Source organism: Dermacentor silvarum, chromosome 5, assembly GCF_013339745.2.
Source record: "Dermacentor silvarum isolate Dsil-2018 chromosome 5, BIME_Dsil_1.4, whole genome shotgun sequence".
NCBI lineage: Eukaryota > Metazoa > Arthropoda > Arachnida > Ixodida > Ixodidae > Dermacentor > Dermacentor silvarum.
The window spans coordinates 88,591,259-88,614,001 of NC_051158.1; the positions used below are offsets into that span (position 1 = coordinate 88,591,259).

At 43.7% G+C, this 22,743-nt stretch overlaps 2 protein-coding genes across 7 annotated transcripts in view; one reads left to right on the plus strand and one right to left on the minus strand.

The window, feature by feature from the left end:
• The window catches only part of LOC119453572 (cytochrome P450 3A14), a 40,373-nt gene extending 23,059 nt beyond the window's left edge, over positions 1–17,314 (plus strand). The window contains exons 8-14 of the mRNA XM_037715617.2: positions 666–762; positions 2,195–2,273; positions 2,809–2,917; positions 8,701–8,792; positions 10,897–11,037; positions 16,020–16,182; positions 17,154–17,314. Of these exons, the coding sequence (XP_037571545.1) occupies positions 666–762; positions 2,195–2,273; positions 2,809–2,917; positions 8,701–8,792; positions 10,897–11,037; positions 16,020–16,182; positions 17,154–17,231 (759 nt within the window). The 3' untranslated portion in view covers positions 17,232–17,314. The remainder of the gene's footprint in view (positions 1–665; positions 763–2,194; positions 2,274–2,808; positions 2,918–8,700; positions 8,793–10,896; positions 11,038–16,019; positions 16,183–17,153) is intronic.
• The window catches only part of LOC119453574 (cytochrome P450 3A5), a 143,290-nt gene that overhangs the window by 77,553 nt on the left and 42,994 nt on the right, over positions 1–22,743 (minus strand). The gene's annotated exons all lie outside the window — the stretch shown is intronic.

A 22,743-nucleotide genomic window follows, 5' to 3' on the forward strand; every position in this document is an offset into this window, starting at 1 on the left:
CGAGATTTCATCCCGCCCCCCGGGCTCAGTAGCGCAATGTCATAGCCACTACGCCACCGCGGCGGGCATGGCCAACATGTGTCGAGTTGAGAACGTACAGAAGCCAGTGGAATGCTCTCGTTACTTAGGTCTTTGCCAACGACGCAAACATCTATGGTCTAAAAACGTTTTCCAGCTAAAGAAGTCTTCAATTAGGCCTATTTAACCCTTCCGGAGCGCGTAGGAGTTAAAGTCATAGCGGGAACAAAAGCACAGGAGTTTTCCTAGTTTAATTGGAAATGTTCAATAAAAGGGGATATTTGTAGAATTCAGAGCACTAATGACAAAGGCTGGACAAGTTAATTTTATGTACAAATTGGAACTCAACCACGAAAATTGCCCTGTTTAGCACACGCTGATATTTATCAGTATTTCATACAACTAATAGAATTTCTGAATGACCATAAGTTTGTTAGAAAGAGTAACATCTACCAAAAATAGTCTGGATGAAAAATATAATCATGTGGTTTGACGTCAAGAATTCCATGAAAACGAAATAAGTATAAATGTTTAGAAAGGTAACGTAACAAAATGTGTGATAGAGAAGCGCTATAGGTCATAAAGATTGCTATAATTGTCATAAAGAATATGTCAACAAAGTTCTCAGTTTCTTCTTATTTTCGCAGCTTCGGAAGCCAGACATCCTCCAAAATTTGTTAGACGCTGAACTTGAGGACGAAGCACTGAGCGAAGCTGTGACCAAGAGCGGGCCGCAGCAAACTGGTACGTATCGAGTACGTACTTTGTGGAACGCGATTTTGCGGGCCTTTAGTGTCTGCTCTTTTCATTGACTGCTTAAGGTAGTGATCAGTCATGAGCTGGTTTTCATTTTAAAAGCCAAGCTTCTCTTTGCGAACCTCGCCGGATTTCCTGACTGTGGCGGCGGCCTGGCTGTTCCGTTGCCGAATAGGCCAACCAATCACTGCGAAGCACGCGCTCCGCTGGGTTCCTTGTAGCACCACCATATGACGCTCGCCTCCGCGCATTTGAGGCAGCGGCGGCACCAACCATGGGGTGGAAATAAAAAAAATTGGCCGCATATCTGCTTGCTTCGCTGCAAATGACATTGAAAGAGACATTTAATGACATGCGCATACGTAAGTATGCGCATGGCATGTTGCCTCTAAACCATGATGCGTTCAAGGTATCCGTCATACTCGCTAGTAGTCAGCAATGCCGCTTAACCGAAGACTCGGTATAATTGTGTGCTTGCTTGTATAGTGTGTGCTTGTGTCTGTGCCACCCTTGATACGTAATACCATTTCTTCTCTCACCCCTCATGGTCTTCCCCTCCCCTCTCACTCCTCCCATGGTGGATGCAATGGAGATTTTGCTGATTTCAATTCAAATTTCCCGCGTTCGCCCTGCTCTCGAGCTGTCTGTTGGGACCAAGGAGGCTTAAAAATAATTTTTTTAGAACCTCCTTGGTTGGGACCTTTTATTATTGTGGGCTTAAAGCCGGCTACAGAGCCGCGACTTCAGTCAGTTTGTTTTTAACGTGTAGCGTCTCTTCGACACCATTTCTAACGCGTTGATTTCTCATTTACTCACGTAAATACCAGTGCTATGTCTATGCTTGATTAAATGAACGCTGCGGATTACGGTTATGTACATATATTGCGCCTAAAATAGGCCTGAGGTTTCGTTTGCGCTGTATAATGTTGACGCGTATGACCCCGTGCCACCAGTGCTAGTAGCTTGGTTGGTTTTGGCCGGGCGGTGTGTTGAATAGAGTGACAGACAGGCAGACAGACAGATAGACGAAGTTTTTCGCGTTAGGTAGCCCAAAAAGACTATTGTCTCTAAAAGAACCAGAAATCTCGGCTTCGCACATCCACTGCTGCACGGTAATGGGGAAGTAAATGCTTCTTCCGAATTTAATGGATTCTAATTGTTCTACGTACGTATGCGCATGTTGCCTCTAAACCATGATGCGTTCAAGGTATCCGTCATACTCCCTAGTAGTCAGCTATGCCGCTTAACCGAAGACTCGGTATAATTTGTGCGCGCCCGCGCTTGTGTGTGCTTGTGTCTGTGTGTGCATTAGTACATGCGTGTATTCGTGTTTTGACTATGCACTCGCGCGAAGCTTCGCTGTTTTATATATTCCCACTCGTTGGATCTGCTGCACTTTTTCTTTCCATACTTTTCACAGCTGATCACATGAAAAAGAGGGTTCGGGCACTTTCACCGAGGGAAGTCATCATGAATGCCACCTTGCTCTTCATGGGAGGGTGAGACACAATTGCGCTTTAGTATCTGGAATTGTGCCCTCTATGAATATAAAGGCTAACTATGAAAAAGATACTGAAGAACCAGCGTGGGCCTTTGCTTAATGTGTAGGGACTTCATCTTGAACAATTCATGTCATGCGACTAAGCATTACACCGTTGAGAATGACCGCATTACCAACTACATTTTCCTTTCGGCTAGAAACGGGGTGAGACATTGCGCAATAGTTAGCTTGCAACGAAAAGATGAGGGTGTATGATGCTGTACAGAGGTAACGATAGAAATAAGTTGTGACTATGCACATTTTTAGTTATTAACATTTTTAGCTCGGCTGTAAACATTTAAGCAGTTAGAACTGTCATAATATATAGGCGATTCATAGTGCTACTTAAAGCGCGTCATATTTTTTCATTGAGAAAGGGCGGTCCTGATTAAACATCCCCACTTATCAAGGATAGTTTCCGTCAATACCATTCCTTAACTGCAAATTCGTATGTTACAAACGTAAAATGTCTACAGCCTTCTCCTTATCTACAGGTTCGAAACGACGTCGATTGCCATGTGTTACCTCACTTTCCTGCTCGCCAAACACCAGGACGTTCAAGATAGGCTAAGGGAAGAAGTGAAAGAGGCTGTGAGCCAATCGGTATGCCAGAGACATTGTCACTCACCTATAATTGTCTCTGAATGTACGATGCCTGTTCTTTTATGTAAACATACACTTAGTTCTGAGGACAATGAGTTTTAACTCGAAAAGCGTTAAGGGCCCCGTGTCGCAAAAAATCCGGCGTCGGCGTGGATGTCAGCGTCCATGGCAGAGGAAATCCTCCCCAACCACGCCGACCGCGCAGGCCCTCCACGTGGTGCAAGGTATTGGTGAACAAAAATTGAATTTCTCACAATGAAATACGTCAGAAAAATGGTATAGTACGACTTAACCCCAAGCCTCAGACATGGTGGTGTCGGATTGTAATTTGAATGCGCAAGAAAACGTAATTCTGTTACGAGAAAACTCAAACACAAACCCCTTTTTCAGCATTTCTACCAGACCTACAGCCGCGCGCTCGGGTAGTTTACTTACGAAAATGATATCCGGATGGCACTCGCATCCTCGGCAGGTCAAATTGGTACTTCGCCTACCTAATGCATTTTGGACACGCGCGTGGCAATAGCAAACAATAATAAAATGATAAAAAGGGGCTGGAGCCTTCACATTTTATTATAAGGCCACTTATATTGCCCTGGAAAAACGTGTTCCTAGCCGTGCATTTCTGTTTAAAAGTGAAGTCGCCTTTAAAGGGATCGATGTAAGCTTGGTCTTCGTAAGCTGGCTTTCCCACGATCTGTGTTGCAGTGAAGCCCTCATAAAGAAAAATGCGATGCGAACGGGGCCCGATAACGCTTTCGTGTTCCACTCCTAAAAGGCGAAGCTTAAGCGTCCTCCAATTTTTCAACTACATGCTGTTGTTCTAAAATGTTTATTCTAATGATTCTGCAAGGTCTGATCAGTCATAACGTTTTGATAATACTTATATTCATTTGTCACTTTGATGCGAACGTCCTTGAGTTGTTCAGACTGAGAGAGCTGACCTCAGAGCTCGGGCTTCAGGGTAATATATTACGAATATGCAATCAGCGCAGATAGAAAAGGCGTGCTCCGTATTATTTGTCCTTAATTTTAGGCTGCTACAGTGCATATGTTCATAAAGTAGCACGTATACTGATATTCATACATATATGCCCTACTCAAAACCACTATTCCATCAGTCTTCGACAAAACTGCACAACTATTTTCGGACCAAAGGTACATATGTACCAAAGCTACATGTGAAAAATATTGAGCATTTGCCTACTATACCTTTGTCTAACTATATATCCCAAAATCTAAAATGTACGTCTTTTGTTTCTCAACTGCCGTACAGCGACTTGTAGATGGCAGAAGCAACTGGCTGGATACGCATCCTGTAACTTTACGGTAATCATTTCTAGCACCAATCAACTTGTTGACTGATTGCAACTAACGTGAATTTATTCTGCAATAAATTACCTTGTGCAAAGTGAGAAGTCACAGAGGAAAGACGCGGTCTCCAGAGGACGGGCGTGCTCTGGTTATCACGGGCTAGTGGAGGGCACAAGAACGTGACTGTCCTAGGGAGGTATTCTGTAAGAGCCCACCTATTGGACATCTCCATTTCGTGTGCTGTTGAACTTCTGATTGGCTAGGCCGGGGTGTGCTTTAGTACGCGCCATGCACCACAGCCAATGAGCAATTCAGCAGCTGACGAAATGGACATGTCAACTAGGTGGGCTCTCACAGAATACCTTCCCCTACACTGATGCGAGGATCTGAAGCTATCGAAAATATCCCGTATATGCGTACATTCCAATACACTGACTCTTCAAAACACTTGATGTCTTGAGGCATTCTGTATAAGCCATCGCAAGCTTTTTGAGAATATCCTTGGCATCCTTTGTGAGGTCGACCGTCACTCCATCTTCCTCTGCCGATTTGCCATTCAACATAATTTGCAAGGCTGTTCTAATCTTATCTCTAGCCCCACAACATACTATTGTTACCTGTTCATCATTTCGGCCAATCATGGTGACGTGGCTGCACCTGCTGCTGTAAATTTCAGTACAGAATTGCTATGCAGCTCTGGCTTTATAATCCAAATTGCTCGGGATGCTACTCTGCCTAATTTGGCTGTGCAATTTTGCATTCACAATGGTCCTCCAATACCAAGTTTTCGTACTGATTTCATGCTTGCCCTTTTCTTTAGTTTTCATTCAATCTTTCCAATGCCAACATCAATAATTTCCCTTGCAATTCTATGCAACTCTCCTAGTTACATATCACAAAGACTATGTAGATAGAGTTTAATGTCAATTCCTGGCGATGCTAGAAACTTCACAGCTCATCACGTCATATTGTCTGCATTCACTTCATGTCTCTTAGGTATCGTCCCTTCTGTTATTTTACACTGTTCATCAATAACATTGCCAAACCAACTCGCCAAGCCTTCGGATCTTGCAAACATGCCTTCTTTGCAACCGCAATGTTATTGAAGCTGCTGCTAACACAAACTGTAGAATAAGTACATACCATAGCAAGTCTGGATACCAGAATGGATACCAAGAGAAGGGAAGCGCAGTCGAGGTCGGCAGAAAACCAGATGGGATGATGAAGTTAGGAAATTTGCAGGCGCAAGTTGGAATACGCTAGCCAAGACAGGGGTAATTGGAGATCGCAGGGAGAGGCCTTCGTCCTGCAGTGGACATAAAATATAGGCTGATGATGATGATGATGATAGCAAGTCTTGTGGACAAGGTTTCGTAACGTCCTTGAAACCAGTGATCCCTCACCGAATCGCTACTCAGACTTGTTATTGAATTCACGCTTCTATGTATACATTGTGTTGATAACCACCTCTACACATTCTAGTTTAATAAAGTGCATTATTTAAATAAGTGGCAAGACGCAATTGTTTGGACCATTTACACCGAGAATAACGGCTTGCTGTTGTGTGCAAGAATGTTGGTTGTGTGTTGACCTTTATCTAGGCTAGGCAATATTTTTATTATATTTGCTTAAGTTACTGTATATTTCTTTTTGTTATAACCATGTAAGTTGCTATGTCGAATCTTTGGTCATGACAGGGTGTTTCAGCGAACACTTGCAAAATTTTTAAACGGTTGCCTCTGGCACATAGCGCAATTCTGGTTCATGAGCTGGTCTACTCGAAGAGGCGGACATTACTTGCACAAGAAATTGAAATGCATAATCACCTAATTAACAAATTCACCAATTAAGTTTTTAACTAATTACCGGATGGCCCATGTTGCAATCTACAAATTGTAGCTGTGGAGTTCGCAAGGCGGATCCACTTGGAACGAATTCTCGGGATGACACCAGTTTCGAGATATTAATTCCCGAAGTTTGTGGAGAAATGCATTGGCGTTCCAGTTCGGTTCTCAACAAAACGTCACTTTTTGCATTGAAGCACAAAATTAACTGGGACGCCAATGCATTTCTCTGCTAAGTTCGGTAATTATTATATCGAAACCCATGTCATCCCGAAAATTCGTTCCAAGTGGATCCGCCTTGCAAACTCCACGACTATAATATGTAAATTGCAACATGGGCCATCAGGTAATTAGTTAAAAACTTAATTAGTAAAGTTCTGTTGATTAGTCGATTATGCATTTCAATTTCTTCTTCAAGTAATGCCCGCCTCTTCCAGTAGACCAGCTCATTAACTAGAATTAGGCTATCTGCCACAGGCCAACTTCAATAAATTTTAAAAGTGTTTGCTGGAACACCCTGTATATAACGTACCTAAAACCTCTGCTGAAGCTACAAAAGAGAGCTCTCAAAATATTTAGCTCACACTCTGTAAATTACCTGTTGTATCATGTTTTTTGAGCACGACTGGTACTCTTCTATGTAACCATGAGTTCTCTATTGCAGTTGATATGTATAGTACGCACAGAGAAAGAGTGAGATCTTTAGTGAAACGCAGCTAATTCTGCTAGTGGATATGTGTGCACCTACATGCTTCTTTACATAGGAGTGAGGATCAGAGACAAAAGGGCTCTAAAACGAGAAGGGTAGGAAAGCAAAAGAAAGGTCATTGTCTTCAAGGAGTATGAAGATGAATTTTAAAGCTTACCATTGCATTGAAGAAGACATAGGCTCGAGTATTCTTCCTAGATGTAGCACTCTTAATCTTTAAGCATTGTTTGGCGAGTACCCCAGCCCCGTCACGTAAAAAGTGTAATGCCTTGTATCTGCATAAAAATGTGTAATTTGCAAAGTTAATACAAGTAAATGTTTTAATAGTATAAATGTATATGACTGGTAGCTTTTAAGCGACAAGGGACAAATTAAACAAAAGAAATTGATCACAGAGAATACCCATACGGATACATAGGGCTCTATAGAAATGCACGAGGAAGCTTATAGTAGGGGTAGGCCAACTTAAATTAGGGGTGGCCCACCTTGAAATTTGCAGGTGGGCCAGCTTGAAATTTCGGGGTGGGCCAAGTGAAATTTGGTGGTGGGCCGACCTAAATGTGGGAGTGGAGTGGTACAAAAATAAAATTTGGTGGTGGCGCCAACTCAAATTTGGAGATGGGTCAATTTGAATTTGGAGCTGCGCCAACTTGAAAACTAAGATGGGCAAACTTGAAATTTGGGAGTAGGCCTACTTAAATTTGGAGCTGGCCAAGTTAGAAAATGTGGGTGGGCCAATTTAACTTTTGGGATAGGCCTACTATAAGTCTGGGAATGGCCTAATTTAAATTTGGGAATAGGCCAACTAGACATCTGGGGATAGGCCAACTTATATTTCTGGGGTGGTCCAACTTGAAATTTTGGTTTCAGCCATCTCGAAATTCGGGGGATGAACTTGGAAGTTGGTGGTTGGCCAACATGAGAATGAGGGGTGGGCCAACCTAAATGTGGGGTGGGCCAACATTAAATCTGGGGTGGATCAACTTAAACTTCGGGGTGGGCCAACAGAAGTGTGCAGGTGGGCCAACTTCGTATTTGGGGTGAGACAACTTAAAATTTGGATGTGGGCCAAGTTAAATTTATGGGTGGGCCAACTTGCAATTTGGAGGTGAGCGAACTGAAAATTTAGGATTGGGCCAACTTGAAATTTGGTGGCAGGCCAAACTGAATTGGGGGACAGCCAACATGAAATTTAGACATGTTCCAACTAAAGTTTTAAGGTAGGTTAAGTTAAACGTGGGGTGGGCCAACTCAAAATTTGCAGGCTGACCAACTTAAATTTGGGGGTGGGCGAACATAAGTTTGAGGGTAGGCCGACTAAATTTCGGGGTAGCTTACGCATACTTAGACAACTCTCGTGGAGTTTATGCATTGTTTTTTTTGGGGGGGGAGCAGGGCCAAATACTGAAATAAGATTTTTGGTCACTGTACACAGGTAATACTGACAAAATGTGTTGCACAGTTTCTAATGCACCACAGTCGTCACAATAATATTGGTGTTGAGTACAAGGTGGTACATGGTGAACGCGGCATTCAGGCGAAGCCTATGACATAGAATATCACGGCGACAGGGAAGTTGATGTGAAATTCTCGATTTTAAGGGAGAGTCTTAAGGGAGCTTCTTCGCATTACCAGCTTGCAATACGAGGCATGCTATAAACTATGCACTACTATAACCTGCGAAATTGTTGTAATGTGTATGGTGAAAGTGTAATTAAAATGTGTGGCTCAAATTTTTTTTAACCTGCAGACTGCACGGAAATGTACACAAAGTTTAACATAAAGTGCTTCTGTTTGATCATGTTCAAATAGTAGTGGTCGGGGGAATAGATCTCCGTGAAACATTGTCCGTCTTTTGCTAGCGCTAGTCTTTCACACATTCAGATACCGCGACTACGTTTTTTCTTTATTATCAGGGTACACTGGACTACGAGATGCTTACAAAGAAGCTGAAGTACCTCATCCAAGTCGTGGAGGAAGGGCTCAGGCTGTACCCACCTGCGGTGGTGTAAGTGTACTCAGTATTTCAGACCTTACTTGACTGCACTGCAAGCGGACTAAAGGGTCGAATGAGGACCTACTGAATTTTTTTGTGCCAAGACTTCCCCAAAATTGAGAAATTGTGAGTTAAATTCCCCAGTGATGATGAGGACGGTGATAAACCAGGCCTGTCTAAAAAGTATCCAACCCTTCCTTATTTTACAGAGTGCCGTATAACTGAAAGGTGGGCAAGTTGGTTTGAATTCATTCTTATGGCTGGTTATTAGAGAGCACTGCTAGGGCCAGGTTGGCCACACTAGGCAATGTGAAATGAGGCTCCGTACTATCTTCAGACTGCAGGTGACATGTCCTTTAGTTGCATGTCCTGTTGTGTAGACGCAGTTGTTTTTAGCATTCTCATCTCGTCTTGGTGCGATTTTGAGTCGGCAAAAATGATAGAGCGAGTTTAAGTGCTGCAGGAATTTGTGAAAAGCTTGGTCACTGCCAAGCAGAAGCACTCTGGAAGATCCGAAGAATGTTTTTAGATGGCAGTCTGGACATGAAGCAGATTCAAATTGGGTACACCTGCTTCAAGGCTTCAAGAAACCTAAAACTTCTATATAGAGTCAGCCGAGCTATGGGAGTTTTTCAATAAGCCATACTGCTGCGTTTTAGTTTGTTTCATCATACTATCAGCCCCTTTTAGATAGGAGTAGGTTACATTTGCTACATCTGCACAACGCTACTATAGCAACATTAAACACACACCTTATGAAGTGCGAACCACGATAAGGAGAAATCTTCGGCTTACTGTCTCAGAAGTTGCTGAGCTGGTGCTGGCAACAGAGATGTTATGAATGCTTTTTTGACGACGATTACGTTGAGTGTGCAGTGGGTGTCAGCAAAATGTGCCAGAGATTTTGACAGAAGACTTCGCAACTGCACCAAAATATTGAGCCTGTTTGTGCTCTCCAATTATACGAGAACCATTCTATCTTGGCCCACGGCACTGCTCCATAGACTCCGGGCATATGCCCGCGTGATTTTGGCTCTTCACAAAAGTCGAAAGGAACCTGAAAGGAACGCACTTTCCAACCCCAAAGGTCAACTAGTGCTACGCGACGGCTGCTCTAGCAACACTTCCCGAGGAGGTGTTCCATAACAATTTTGAAAATCGTAAAACGGGTTGGACTCTGTGTGGAAGCAGGAGTGAACTACTTTGAAGCGGATTACGATGACAAAAACACCAGGCGACGCTTCTATTTTTCCGGATACATGGTCGAATACATTTCAGGGAGGCTTTTCTTTGTCGTTTAATGGCGGAAGGATCGCGTCTGGCAGGTGATCAAATATTCTTGATGTAGCAATGGGATGCTAAGGGTAGCTGCAACATGGCTGCATAGTGGCCTAAAGACATCCGCCATAAAGTGAGTAAAATATCTGTGTATGAAGAAATGAAAATAACATTGACGTCTCGAAGCTACACAGTAGGTTATAAGTGACGCAATAGTGGACGCATTACAATCAGTTTTGACCGCATAGGGTTAATTGACATGCACCCAATGAATTGCGCACGTAATTTCTTTCCACTCCTATCGGAATGCGGACGTGCAGCCGGGTAACCAACCGTTGGCCTCGCGCTCTGCAGCGCCTCGCGTATCCACTGAGCTGCTGCAGCCAGTGCTTACAAAATTTCAAGCTGTCAATAAATTTCTGCTTTAAAGCTTGAAAGTGATGATTGATAACTTCTAATCGCGACAATCATAAAATCAAATAATGCACTAGTAAATAAATATGTACGGCACCATCCAGTTTATCTACCTCCACCTTCTAGTTCTTTTTTTTTGCGTACACGAACACTAGCGCTTCTCTTTGTGGCTGCAGGTGCTACACTACCTCATGCTCAAGGCAATCCTATTTGCTTTGCCATCAATCCTTTACTGTCGGTTGTTTAACTTCCTAACAAAAAATACACAGCGCTAATGATAAAACAAGCCGCCTATTGAAATATTTCCATTTTGCCGAATATGTAAAAGCTGTTGGTCACTTTTACCTACGTATTTTCAAAGTGTTATCAACTTATGTTCTTAACACGGTCCTGTATTCGCTCACCCGTACACGGCTCCCTGTAGCGCAACATCGCGGCAAGCTGAAGAAGACTTCGAGTGGAACGGCATGAAGTTCAAGGCAGGCACATGCATTATGTCTCCAACGTACCAGCTGCACAGGGATCCCCGCTATTGGGTTGATCCAGACACCTTCGATCCTGAGAGGTAAGCATTATTCAGCCTTCCTGCACAACGAAAAAAAAAAGTGGGCTACAACTTAGCACCGCTAACACTCTAGGTATGCGAAAGCACACACCAATTGTGATGACTGGTATAGTCACGTGTTCATCGCTTTTATTGCGATAGCAATTATATGGACGCTCCAAGCGGATATCTGGCGTCGGCGTCGCCGTGAGGTTCCGTATAAAGTCCATGGGCTATAAAATCGTCGCCGCACGCTGTATGCTCTTTGTGCGAGTGCAAGCGCGCGAAGGATCGAGTGTGATCTATCCATATTTGTGCGAGTGCAGCCGCGCTTGCTCACGCCAGCGTTTTGACAGCGGTTGTCTGCGATCATCGAGTGTGATCTATCCATGTTTTACTTGTGCGCGCTGACACCATGTCTGTTAATTCAGTTAGCAAGCGAATGTGTCAATGTTTATGCAGTCGATAAAACTACTATCCTTACTCCGTATAGCTCTCTACTAATTTGCTATCGCAATTGATGCTCCGCCTTTAAGGCGAAACAACAACTTTTTTTCATTAAGGTTAGTCGTCTCTTGGCATCACGTGTCTCCTCCCGCAGGGGGTACCGACTACGTCAAGCCTATTTCGTGCTTTTTGCCTGTACTCCTGACAAGTGTACATTTAGGTTTTGTTGTCAAATAAACTTTGACTTCGACTATGACAACTTGACAGCGGCGCACGCTTGCGTCATGGGCCACCTTGAACGCTCCGAGTTATCAAAGTGACGTTTCTGTATCTTGCATCTCTTTTGCAATTTTATGCACGCCGTGTCTCTCAAGAAGCCTCGAGTTTGCCGTCAGATCACTATAAATTGGGAGAAGACTGCCTATAATTTTATAAAGAAATGTGCGATCGAATATTTGTCTTTCGACATGGGATCCCAATGCTCTATGAGGCCATGGTTACACGTACGCTTCTCTTGGGCTTCTCTCGCTCTGAAGCACCTGGTGCGTGCATCACGTGAAAGTTTCTCGAATTCTTACCTCGGGACCGCGCTTTGAGACGCTCTGTTACGGCCTTCAAGACGGGCCCACATTTTTCGTCAGATGGATTCCTAGAAAGTATGCGGTACACCTAAATGCTATCGCATTAAATGTGTGCGACACATACGTTTATAATGTCATTATGAGAAGTGAATGATTGAAAAATGCAGTCTGTTAAAAAAGCATTGTAATTCAGAAAAACGGAATAATTTACAAAGGCACTGTGAGCTTCTAGCACGTTTTCTTTAGGCGGCCAGTCTTCAATTTCAATGTGCTTAGGCCATACGCTAAGGTCAGAGCAGCGTTTCATAAAGCATGCGTTTCTTAAGTACACCGCGTTAGTAGCGAGCACTGACAAATCGAAAGAACAAGCCGGCAGATCCCACGCCCTGTGGGAATGATGGGGCTTCAGCCCCCCCCCCCCCCCCCCCGAAATTTTTTCGTGCTGGTATGCACGGCCGACCAGAACAACCACCGGCGCCGGGAATCATTCAGGATTCTGCCTACAATGTCATTTTCACGCTCGAAAAGACATTTTGGCGCGAACATTGCCAACTCGGACTGGATTTCGTGGCAACGCCCAAGCACCTGGAGTCACATAAATCAAGGAGTCCCATCCGAGTACAAACTTTCAAGGGCTTTTCGATAGCGAGCGGGCGTTTTGCGACAACTCGCAACGACCGCGGAATCTACGGGGGCGCATGGATTTCAATTCCGAAACTTCATGGGTATAAAGTTCTCATAAACTTTTCGACGCAAAAGGTGCACTGACATTTCCAAAGATGTGCTTTAGATTTTCAATTCTGGAACTTATAGGTTTAATGTTCTTATAAACTTGGGCCAACATGCGTGCACTGGAGCCCTCGTGTCCAAGCCGTTCCAGAAATGGAAGCACGCGCTCGCTATCTTTCACACACACGAAAATACTAAATATCACCGTGGCTGTCAGCTGGCAGCTGATAGATCTCTCCAAATATTTTCAGGAAGCGCGCCCTATGTGATCGATCAGCTGGACCAGGGCAGGCAAAGTAAAAAAAGAGAAAACGGAAGAAAGTTAACAGCCTATTATTGAGGCAGTTCTTTCTTGCGGGCGACAAGGTCTGGCTCTCCGTCGCCATAAGGACAGTGGTCCTATGGATTTAAACAAAGCCCCCACTGAAAATACTGGTATTTTCAGAGCGCTTCTTCGCATGCGTACTGATTGTGGAGATACCTATATACATCTGAAGAACCATTTGGAAAGTTGCCCCAATAATGCCTCGTATTTAAGCCCACATGTACAAAACCAAATTATAGAAATTCTAGAAAGCCTAGATGCAAAAGTAAACGCTGCAGGCTGCTTCTCCATGCTTGCTAACGAAACGACGGATATTGCTGGAATCGAACAGCTCACTGTTTATGCAAAGGAGTGTTTTTAGTAGCACCGGAATGGATGCCCTCTCTCATTGCGACGGCAGGTTTTATGTAAATGTCTACAAACTGCTGCTGCTTCTAGTCACCCTTCCTGCAACCACTGCCAGCGCAGAGAGAACATTTTTTTAACATGAGATTACTAAAAAAACTACTTGCGCTCTACAATGTCTGAGGAAAGCATGGCTAGGCTGGCGCTTCTATACGCCCACAGTGACGTTGGCATCAACGTGTTCGAAGTCATTGACCGCTTCGCTAAACTTCCTCGCCGCGTGAAGTAATTGTCCTTTAGATAGCGAAGCAGCAAAAATCAGTGCAAGTAAAAAGCTCTGTTCCTTCAGGTTCATAAACTCGTAATTATGAAAACGTATGACTATTCATTAGCTTTTAAATCTGCAGAAATTTTGGCCGTTTATTCTAACAGTTAGCATCATGATCAAAGTTACGAGGACACCAATAACCAATTTTGACCGATCCTTGCTCATTGAAAGCCCGGCCCACGCGGCGTTTCCCAACAGACACACTCGGATATTGGGTAGTTCTTGCCGCATGATCTGTGGCTTTCGTTTCGCCTTTTCTTTCCTTTTTAGCTACCTGATTTTACTTTTTTTGCAACGAAGCGAAACCCTTCTTTAATTTTGGGTGCAGAATAATCCTTGCCGCTGTAGAGGCAGTTAAAATACGCATTTTCGAGTTGATTTCTGCATTCTTTCTCTACTATTCTACCCATATGGTGCTATCGCGACCACAGCATGACCCAAATGCATATCACGATTTATGCGATCATAGTTTTCTTCTTGCCTGCGTCGTCCGTCTTTCTATGCGTGAAGTTTACTATCTGGGAGTGCACAACATGTTTATTTCTCTTGTTTGACGCATTATATACAGTGACGTTTGCTTAAGTACGCAGATTTATTGGATACTTATACGTATATTTAAATATATTGTTGTGAGGTTTTGGGTACATATACAAGCAGTGAACTTTGTTCCCAGCGGCACCTTTTTGCCCTTTATCACGTTTTATCTTCGCATTTGTATATTTCATTCTATCTTCGCATTTCTAGTGTATATTTTGCAGAACTCCTGCTTTCTATATGTACTCACTGTTGCAACCATAATTTCGGTGCAATTACTCACAATACACGACCGGTAACAGCTGCTACTGCGCAATCCATTGCAACGAAGGACAGCGTCATTGAGGTTTTTTTCCCTGGCCGTTGCACGTGTACAAACATGTAAACAAGGTTCTTGAGTGACAAAGATTCATCAAAACAACTGTCCTCAACTTTTTCTTTTCATGGATTTTACATTTATCATATCACCTGCATACATTGCTTTGCTGGTTTCGAGCTGTTATAGTTCTAAAGTTCGCGTGATATTTTCTTTACTTATTAAATAGACAAAACAATGCGGAAGCATTGATATCAATTATTTCTGCCACAATTTTTGGGACAAACGAACATATTCTTGTATGCAAAAATACGTACTTTATTTGACAGTGCGTAGCATTTAATAATTCGTTTGCAGCCTCTAATATGCAATGGCATTGGCTATGACAATTCAGTTATTATTCATGTATTAGATCCTTCGACAAATTACATAAGGAGGCCGCGCTGCAAGGTGAGCCCTCCCCCCCCGAACAAAATTTCTGGCTACGCCACTGTTCCAAACCCATTTCAGTTGTTTTGGTGTTATTCTTTTTCGCTGCGTCATTTTGAATTTTGCTGAGTCATGCTCATGAATAAGACTTCCACCATGATCCTGTAGTATGTCCGGCCCTTAGTTCCCACGTCCGAAACCATTCCAGTGGTTTGTGAGTGCTAATCATTTTTCGCTCATCATTGTCATTTTTGCTGAGTCATGCTCATGACTATGACTTCTATCAGCATCCTTTTAGTCTTTCCTTCACTTAGTACACATGTCCGAACCCATTGTAATTACATACCAAGGTAAAGAAACGACCATGAGAGCACCAAGGCGTAGGCGGCTAGATAGATAGATAGATAGATAGATAGATAGATAGATAGATAGATAGATATAAATAGATAGATATAGATATAGATAGATAGATATAGATAGATAGATAGATAGATAGATAGATAGATACATAGATAGATAGATAGATAGATAGATAGATAGATAGATAGATACTGTCAAAGTGGCAGATGTTCGCAAAGAAATGCTTCGCACTTATTAACTGATTGTAACCAAGAGGCACACGCACTTCCTCTATGCACTGCGACCTAAAGCTGCTGTGCCAATAGCCCCACTACCCTCCTTCATTCGCACATCTGGCGTCACTGGCTCGGCGCTAATTGAATAATTTATCTAGTACGTCTGCTTGTTTTCGAATTACCTTCGGAAAACACTGATGCGCCCGTCCTAGAAATTTCACGTTACTCTGGTTGTGGTGCTTCTATTTTGGCCACAAATGTGGAGTCATTGCTCTACGATGAAAAGCGGGGCTCGCGGGCCAAGAAAACTGCTTACCGACTCTGAGCTTAATCTTATTGCCCGTTACCTTTGGAGATCGTTCAGTGAACCTTCGTCGGTCTATAATATCTGCAGGTTCAGCCCAGAGAATGAATCTTCCATCCACAAGATGGCCTTTCAACCCTTCGGCGTGGGGCCGCGGCACTGCGTGGGTTTTCAGATGGCCCGCTTGGAGTTACGCTACACACTCGCCAGACTTGTCCAGCGCTACCGCGTAGAACTTGGTGAATCTCAGAAGGTACGTTTACCTCATAACAAACGTTGGTTGCTTGAACTCGCTGACCTTCGATACTGCTGACAGATGTAGACATGGTTTTGCCTGTACCGGTAATTATGTCCAGTAGCCTAAATAATGCCAACACTGAAACCATTACCGTTCTATTACTCGGCAACTATACTTGACCCCAACGTAACCACAATAACAATATTATGAAAACAGAGGCAAACAGCGAAATGGAGACTTGAAGTAGTCAACACTGATTGAACAAGGAATGTCTCTGAAACCAAAGTTTCGACATTAACACTTATCCTCGTCAGGGCAGCCCTGCTGAAGACAAATCAACTAATAGGAAAGTTGCGTTCAGTTAGTTTCGTTGTTCAATTGCTGTTGTCAACATCGAAAAAAAGAGCTAACAAAAACGTAATAAATATACAGGCATAATAGTATATGCAGAAACATGCATTCACTTGAAGAAAGATTGCCCTGCCTTTCGTTGCGACGCGTTGATAAAGAGTGGAAATTGTAGTCTATGCGACGGTTTTCAAAGGAATCGGGTGTCGCTCAAGTGAAGCCTCGAGCGTGTATAATGGGTTTTATTGAGCATAATAATAGAAAATACACATCTCTAACTTTGTTACACAACCATGACCACAATAGGAGTAGTGAGAAAAACGAGGTAGCCTGCCAGCCATGCTTATATTCCTATTTACAAAATGTCGCCACTTCAGCACACAAATACACATCCACGCAAACACGTGTACGTGCATGTGGAGAAAAGTGTAAAGGACTTCAACTGAAAGACGTAATTCTGGCTGCAGAAGCACTCTCTAGTTCTTAACCTGTCTTTGTAAAATTGGTCGATCTACCGAGGTACAGTTCTATTCAAAACGAATTTGACACTGATGGCAATGTAATTGAAGCAACAGATTTTTTTTCTATTTCTTCGTTTTTAGCCGTGTACATCAGTCTGTGCCTGTGTTTTTTCGCAGGGCGAAATGAGAATGGGTGGCTACGCCATGATTTCTGCACCAGAAAACGGACCCTGGCTCAAGTTCTACAAGTTGTGAAAAGGACAACCAGCAGTTTAGAAGTGTTTTATGTAAAGAGACAAATGTATCATAACAATACAAACACGTATCATTTAACAGAATCTGATGAAGGACATGCGTCTTTCTCTACTAACCATCACTGTAGCAAGGACGTAAAGAGTATATGTTGGTAATGTGAAACTGTTGGTAGCACAGCGCCACCAAATGACCACGAGAAAAATGAAATGCACTCATTTACACATTGCCTTGAGTGACACCGTTTCGTTACGATTCCCGCTTGTCGCCCACTGAACAACGAAGTGCGAGTTTCGTTTTTTACTGTGTAAGAAATTACGTTAAAGACGTAACGTACCTCTAGGCATGCGAGGAAAAAGTAAACATTCGAACATATAAATGTGCTAAAAAGCAGGTGTTTCATAGGTCATACAGAATTTTCAACGTCCTTTATAGAAGACAGTACAATTTTTGACCTCGAGCTAGATTTATTGGAGAAGCGGATTGTACTTTCAAGGTATATCTACTTTGAAACAATTATGAGGATGGCACCAGTTTCTATAAGTGGGCTGTCAAAGTTACTGTAAAAATACGCCGTTATTTATAAATAGGCCACTTACATAGTTAACAAAGTACCGTTTTCAGCATTGTAAAACAAAAATAACTGGAAGACTAGCGTACTTCGCCGCACATTTGTGGAATAAATTTCTCAAAACTTCAGTTTTCAGAAGAATTTGTTCAAACTGGATACCTCTTGTGAATTGATCGGCTACAATTCCTAAATTGCAATGTGCAGTTGCGCAAGGTAATTAGTCATGTATCTAATTTGTACATTTATTTTTAATTCGTTGATCAGGCATTTTCATTTCTTGTAAATTAATGTCCGCCTCTTCAAGTATAACCCAGCTGAGAGATCATAAATGTGCTTTTGGCAATAGACGATTTCTGAAAAGATTGTGGCCTGAAAAAAAAAACAAAAAAACTGCCTGTACACAAAAAATTAACGCCTCATTTGATTAGAAATGGACGCCAAATGAATTGCGGCTCACTCTTTAATGTACCTTCACAGATGCGTTTTACAACGATACCTGTAAGTCCCTGTAAGGTAAACTTCGCGTGAGCAGTGTGTTTTTTTTCAGTTATGACGCAAATTACGAAATAATTTGTGCGTGCCATGGTCAAGACAAGCCACGCAAAGTTAAACCAGAGTGTAGGAAAGAACACAGCACTTTTAATGAATACTCTGAAAATACTAGGGTAGGTGTTTGATGTTTTGCTGATAACTGCAGTACGACATTATGGGGGTCGAACACCGCATGCATAAGCTGTATCAGTGGTACGCGAACCTGTGTTCTAATTTTAGAGAAGGGGACTTTTATCCCAGCATATAGCTGCCGCACATCGACGTATTTCTGGACAAACACTAGTAAACAGAATTGTAATATTGTTAAACATATGTGGCGAGAAAGAAAAAAAAGAAGGAAAAGATCACCGCCCAAGCACTCCGTACAGATGGTTAACGAGTGAAACTGAAACGTGCGGCCCCGGTGTTTATCACAGCTGGGTTAATCCCGACGGTTCATTAAAGTATTTCTGGATTATTGGTTTTCTCTTTCTATTTCTTAATGAGGTTGCACACACGTTCGGCTGCAACGAAGAGAACGACGTCAATGACGGTATGCCCGCAGTCCGCCGTTGTCACTTGCGTTCGATGTTTCGAGTTTGCTCGGCGCCGTGGTTAGCTGCATTCGCCCGACATATCCGCTTGCGCTTCTACGAAATTAAACTGCTCTTCAAAATTAAATATGTCCGTTACGTAAGGCAATGAATGGCTCATACCCTCTAAGGCAATGGATCATACCCGCATCAATGCGGCCTCCCCATGATGAGCGCCAACGCCGCCAGCTGTGGAAGAAAACAACGGCGCTCAAGCCAATGCTGATGATGATAGTTTTCTGCCCACAGGTGACGGACAGACGTCTGTTAAATGTGAATAAAAGAAATGAAATGTGAATAAAGGCGTGTATGAAGTATCTATCGCATGTATGGTGGCGGCAAATTTTTTTCCTAGCAGCTATTATGAAACGTGTATTGCGGGTTTATTTACTTTTACGTGTTCTAATAGACGTTTATACTAGTGCACTTTCCCTTCACTTGCTCCCTATTCAATTACAGGTTACATCCTTTGAAAATCTCCTTGAAACTCAGTAGGTATGAATAACTATTACCTACGTAATCAGGACCCTATATTAAGTCAAGTGCAGGACGAAGGCCTCTTTCTAGCAGTGAATTCCCATTACCCAGGTCTTCCTTCAACCGACTCCACCCTATAGTGACTATGTAACTTTATATCCTATACTCATCACCTAATTGCATCTCCGCCAGCACCACGCCTCCCTTTCCTTGGTACTTATTTCGTTGCCTTAAACAACGACCAGTTATGTGCTTTACACCCGTTATTTCAAGTACCAAACTCCACTTCCTATTCTCAACTATAGAATATCCGCTGCACCAGCTTTCTCTCTAATTCATACTGCCCGCGTCGTCGCTTAAGATTACGCCTGCTATTTTCGATTCTGTTGTTCGTTGCGTGAGCCCTTGTTTTTTCGTAAGTTTGGTGGTACGCATGCTTCTATTCGTGGAACGGAAAATAAGTCTTCACTACGCTGGTGCTTGTCCAGCTTAGGTAATTTCTATCACACGAACTGATTACGGTCGCCAAAGACTAACTTATAATCTTATGTCTGCGTTTATAACGACAGTCTTCCCGAATATTTAGAAAGTTACTTTTTACCTATATGCCAAGCTTATTGTGTTATATTTGAGACAAGTCAGGAAAAATCTTTATTTTGTTGTTTTCACTATTCTTCGATAATACTGCCTGCACATTTAAATGGCTACGAATAGAGTGCCCTTTGCAGAGGACGCTGACTTTCGTCAAGCCTTTCCTCTACATTCTAGTCGGGCAGCCCAACATCACCCTGGTATCAGTGTTGAATAAATTCACCGTGCTTCTGATTACGAAGAATTGTGGTGCCTCGATAGTTTGGTGCATCTCCGCACTGCTCTCTAGGCCTTCACCCCGGCACGTACACTATCCGATTATAATCTCTCGGTGTCTGCGATATTGCTAGATAGGTTATCTCGGCACACCTCTAACCAATCAACCGGAAAGTCTAGTCCTCACCCCTGCTGGCTACACCGTCCTCCGCCGTCTAGGGTGCTCTGCTCCAGATTCCGACATCACGAGCAGCTAAGTACTACGTCTAATATCCGGCAATGCATAACGCTCGCCTCCATACCACGAAACATGCAACCGAATTTTCATGCCGAACGTCGCCGCACTCGTGCGAGAGCGCTATAACAGCCACATGGCGATCACCCCAGTACCATCTATGTAGACGCGGCTACGCACCCCCGTCGACAAGTCCACATGGTAAGCGTGGTTCGAGCACACCTTGCAAGAGCTAACGTCAGCCTCGTTTAAACTCACCACCATCACGGCAGCAGAAGACGCGGGCGTTTTCTTTGCCATCGCTTCTAGACCAATCCAACCACACGTCATCGTGACCTCTGGTGGCCAATCATGCTTGTCGCAGCTTCATAGGAGGCTACTCTCCACTGCAGCCCACCCCATCTAGTGCAGAGCTACTATCGTACTACCCGGCAACACCAGGTGTATCTTCGCCAAACCAGCGACCCCACGCTCGCACCCGAGCACATGTCAACCAGGTGCCGCACCAAGAGGTAGACCGTGGCCCGAAGGTCGAGTATATACGCCGCGCTTATCCCCGTTCTCCAACACTAACCCCTATCCCGCCGCATGTGCCCCCCCCCCCCCCCCCCTGCTAACGGAACGCTCACCAGAGAAGCAGCCGTTTCGTGGCGGCCGCTACAAACCGGTACTTTCCCTAGATTAAGCCTATGGTTAGCCGCGGAAAGAAGCCCAAGCGCGGAAAGAGGGCTGTCGGTATAAAAGGTGCTGTGCAGTGCGCCTAAGTATCTGGATCATAGGTGAACTGTAGAGAGGGATCATTTTCGCGCTGCATAATTCTGGGCAACTCCAGCAGTTGAAGAGAGTGTTTTAACGCTGTGTTTTATACCGCTACTTGACTCATGATAAAGTCAAGTTCCATGAGTTAGTGCTTTTGGGCCGCGTCATGCCTTCGGGCTAACAGGCACATTATCCAGGGAACCAAAAAAAAATTGTCGCAGTTTCACCCGAAAGGCGAAGCATCAATTGCGATAGCAAATTAGTAGAGAGCTATACGGAGTAAAGATAGTACTTTTATCAGCTGTATAAACTTGGACATGCAGCAGCACCAGCAACGCGCAGAACTGTTGTCGACACCGTCGGCGTTTTGCCCGCGTTCGCACTGAACGCGCGCGGCGTTTTTATATAAATATGCATTTGGTGCCGCAGCTAACCGTCGCCTCCCCTCCCTCTCTCCCTCCCGTCCCCCCACAGCCTTTCGCGCGACGGGAAAAGTCGGGTTTGCTCTCTATATATGAAAAGGAGGCAAAGAGACGCTTAATTCTGCAGCCCTTCAGGCAGCATGGCGCAGAATGCGCGTTTGCTTTTCGACGTGCGTTCGTTCCCTGTGAAAGCGCGCGTCCCTCGCGCCCTTTCACTCGCAAATACAGCGTCCGGAGCGCGGCGACGATTTCATCGCCGTTGACGTCATACGGAACCTCATGGCGACGGCGACGACGATGGCGACGGCGACGGCAGATATCCGCTTTGGAGTGTCCATATAATTGCTATCGCAATACAATTTTAATGCGAAATCATTAAACGTACCATTGTGCCGAAAATCTGGCGTGATCAAGCGATGGTTGGCAAAATACGGCCGACGGCGCAGAGTTAAACGGGTCGCAAAATGCTCGGATTGACGTCACATTTCTTAGGGATGTTCCTGCAAACAAAGCAAATTAATGGCTTTGAAAAGCAAATTTGGTACATTTGGGCCTGGGCAGGAATCGAGCCTGTGCCTTTGCGGTGCGAAACGAGCACGCTTTCCTGACGCCACGGTGGCTCCACGGTTCTGGATGTCTAAAGGTGTGCCTAGTGCGAGCTTCATTGCACACGTCACGTCGCCGCCATCTGGCTGCGACGTTAGAGAAAGGTCACTTGAGGTGGACTAAAGTGAATTAGGGTGAAGTAAAGTAAACGAAGAAAAATAAAAGTGGATCAAGGTTGATTAAAGTGGAATATGTTAGGGTGGAATAAATTGAATTAAGGTGTATTATGACGGATTGAAATGGCACAAGGTAGATTAAGGTTGATACAAATTAGGGAAAGGTGTGCTGCAGTGCATTAAGGCAGATTAAAGTTGATTAAGGTGGATTAAGGTCGTACAAATTAAAGCAAGGTGGATTAAGGGAGACCTGGGAAAGACACGTGACAATGCACGACGTCACGTATCATGGCCGTAACCAATTATTAGAGAAGTCAAAATGCTTTCACATTGAAATCACGTAAGAATATTTATAGGGTCCCTGAAACGGTTCGGACAATTTTTTAGACGCGTAGGCT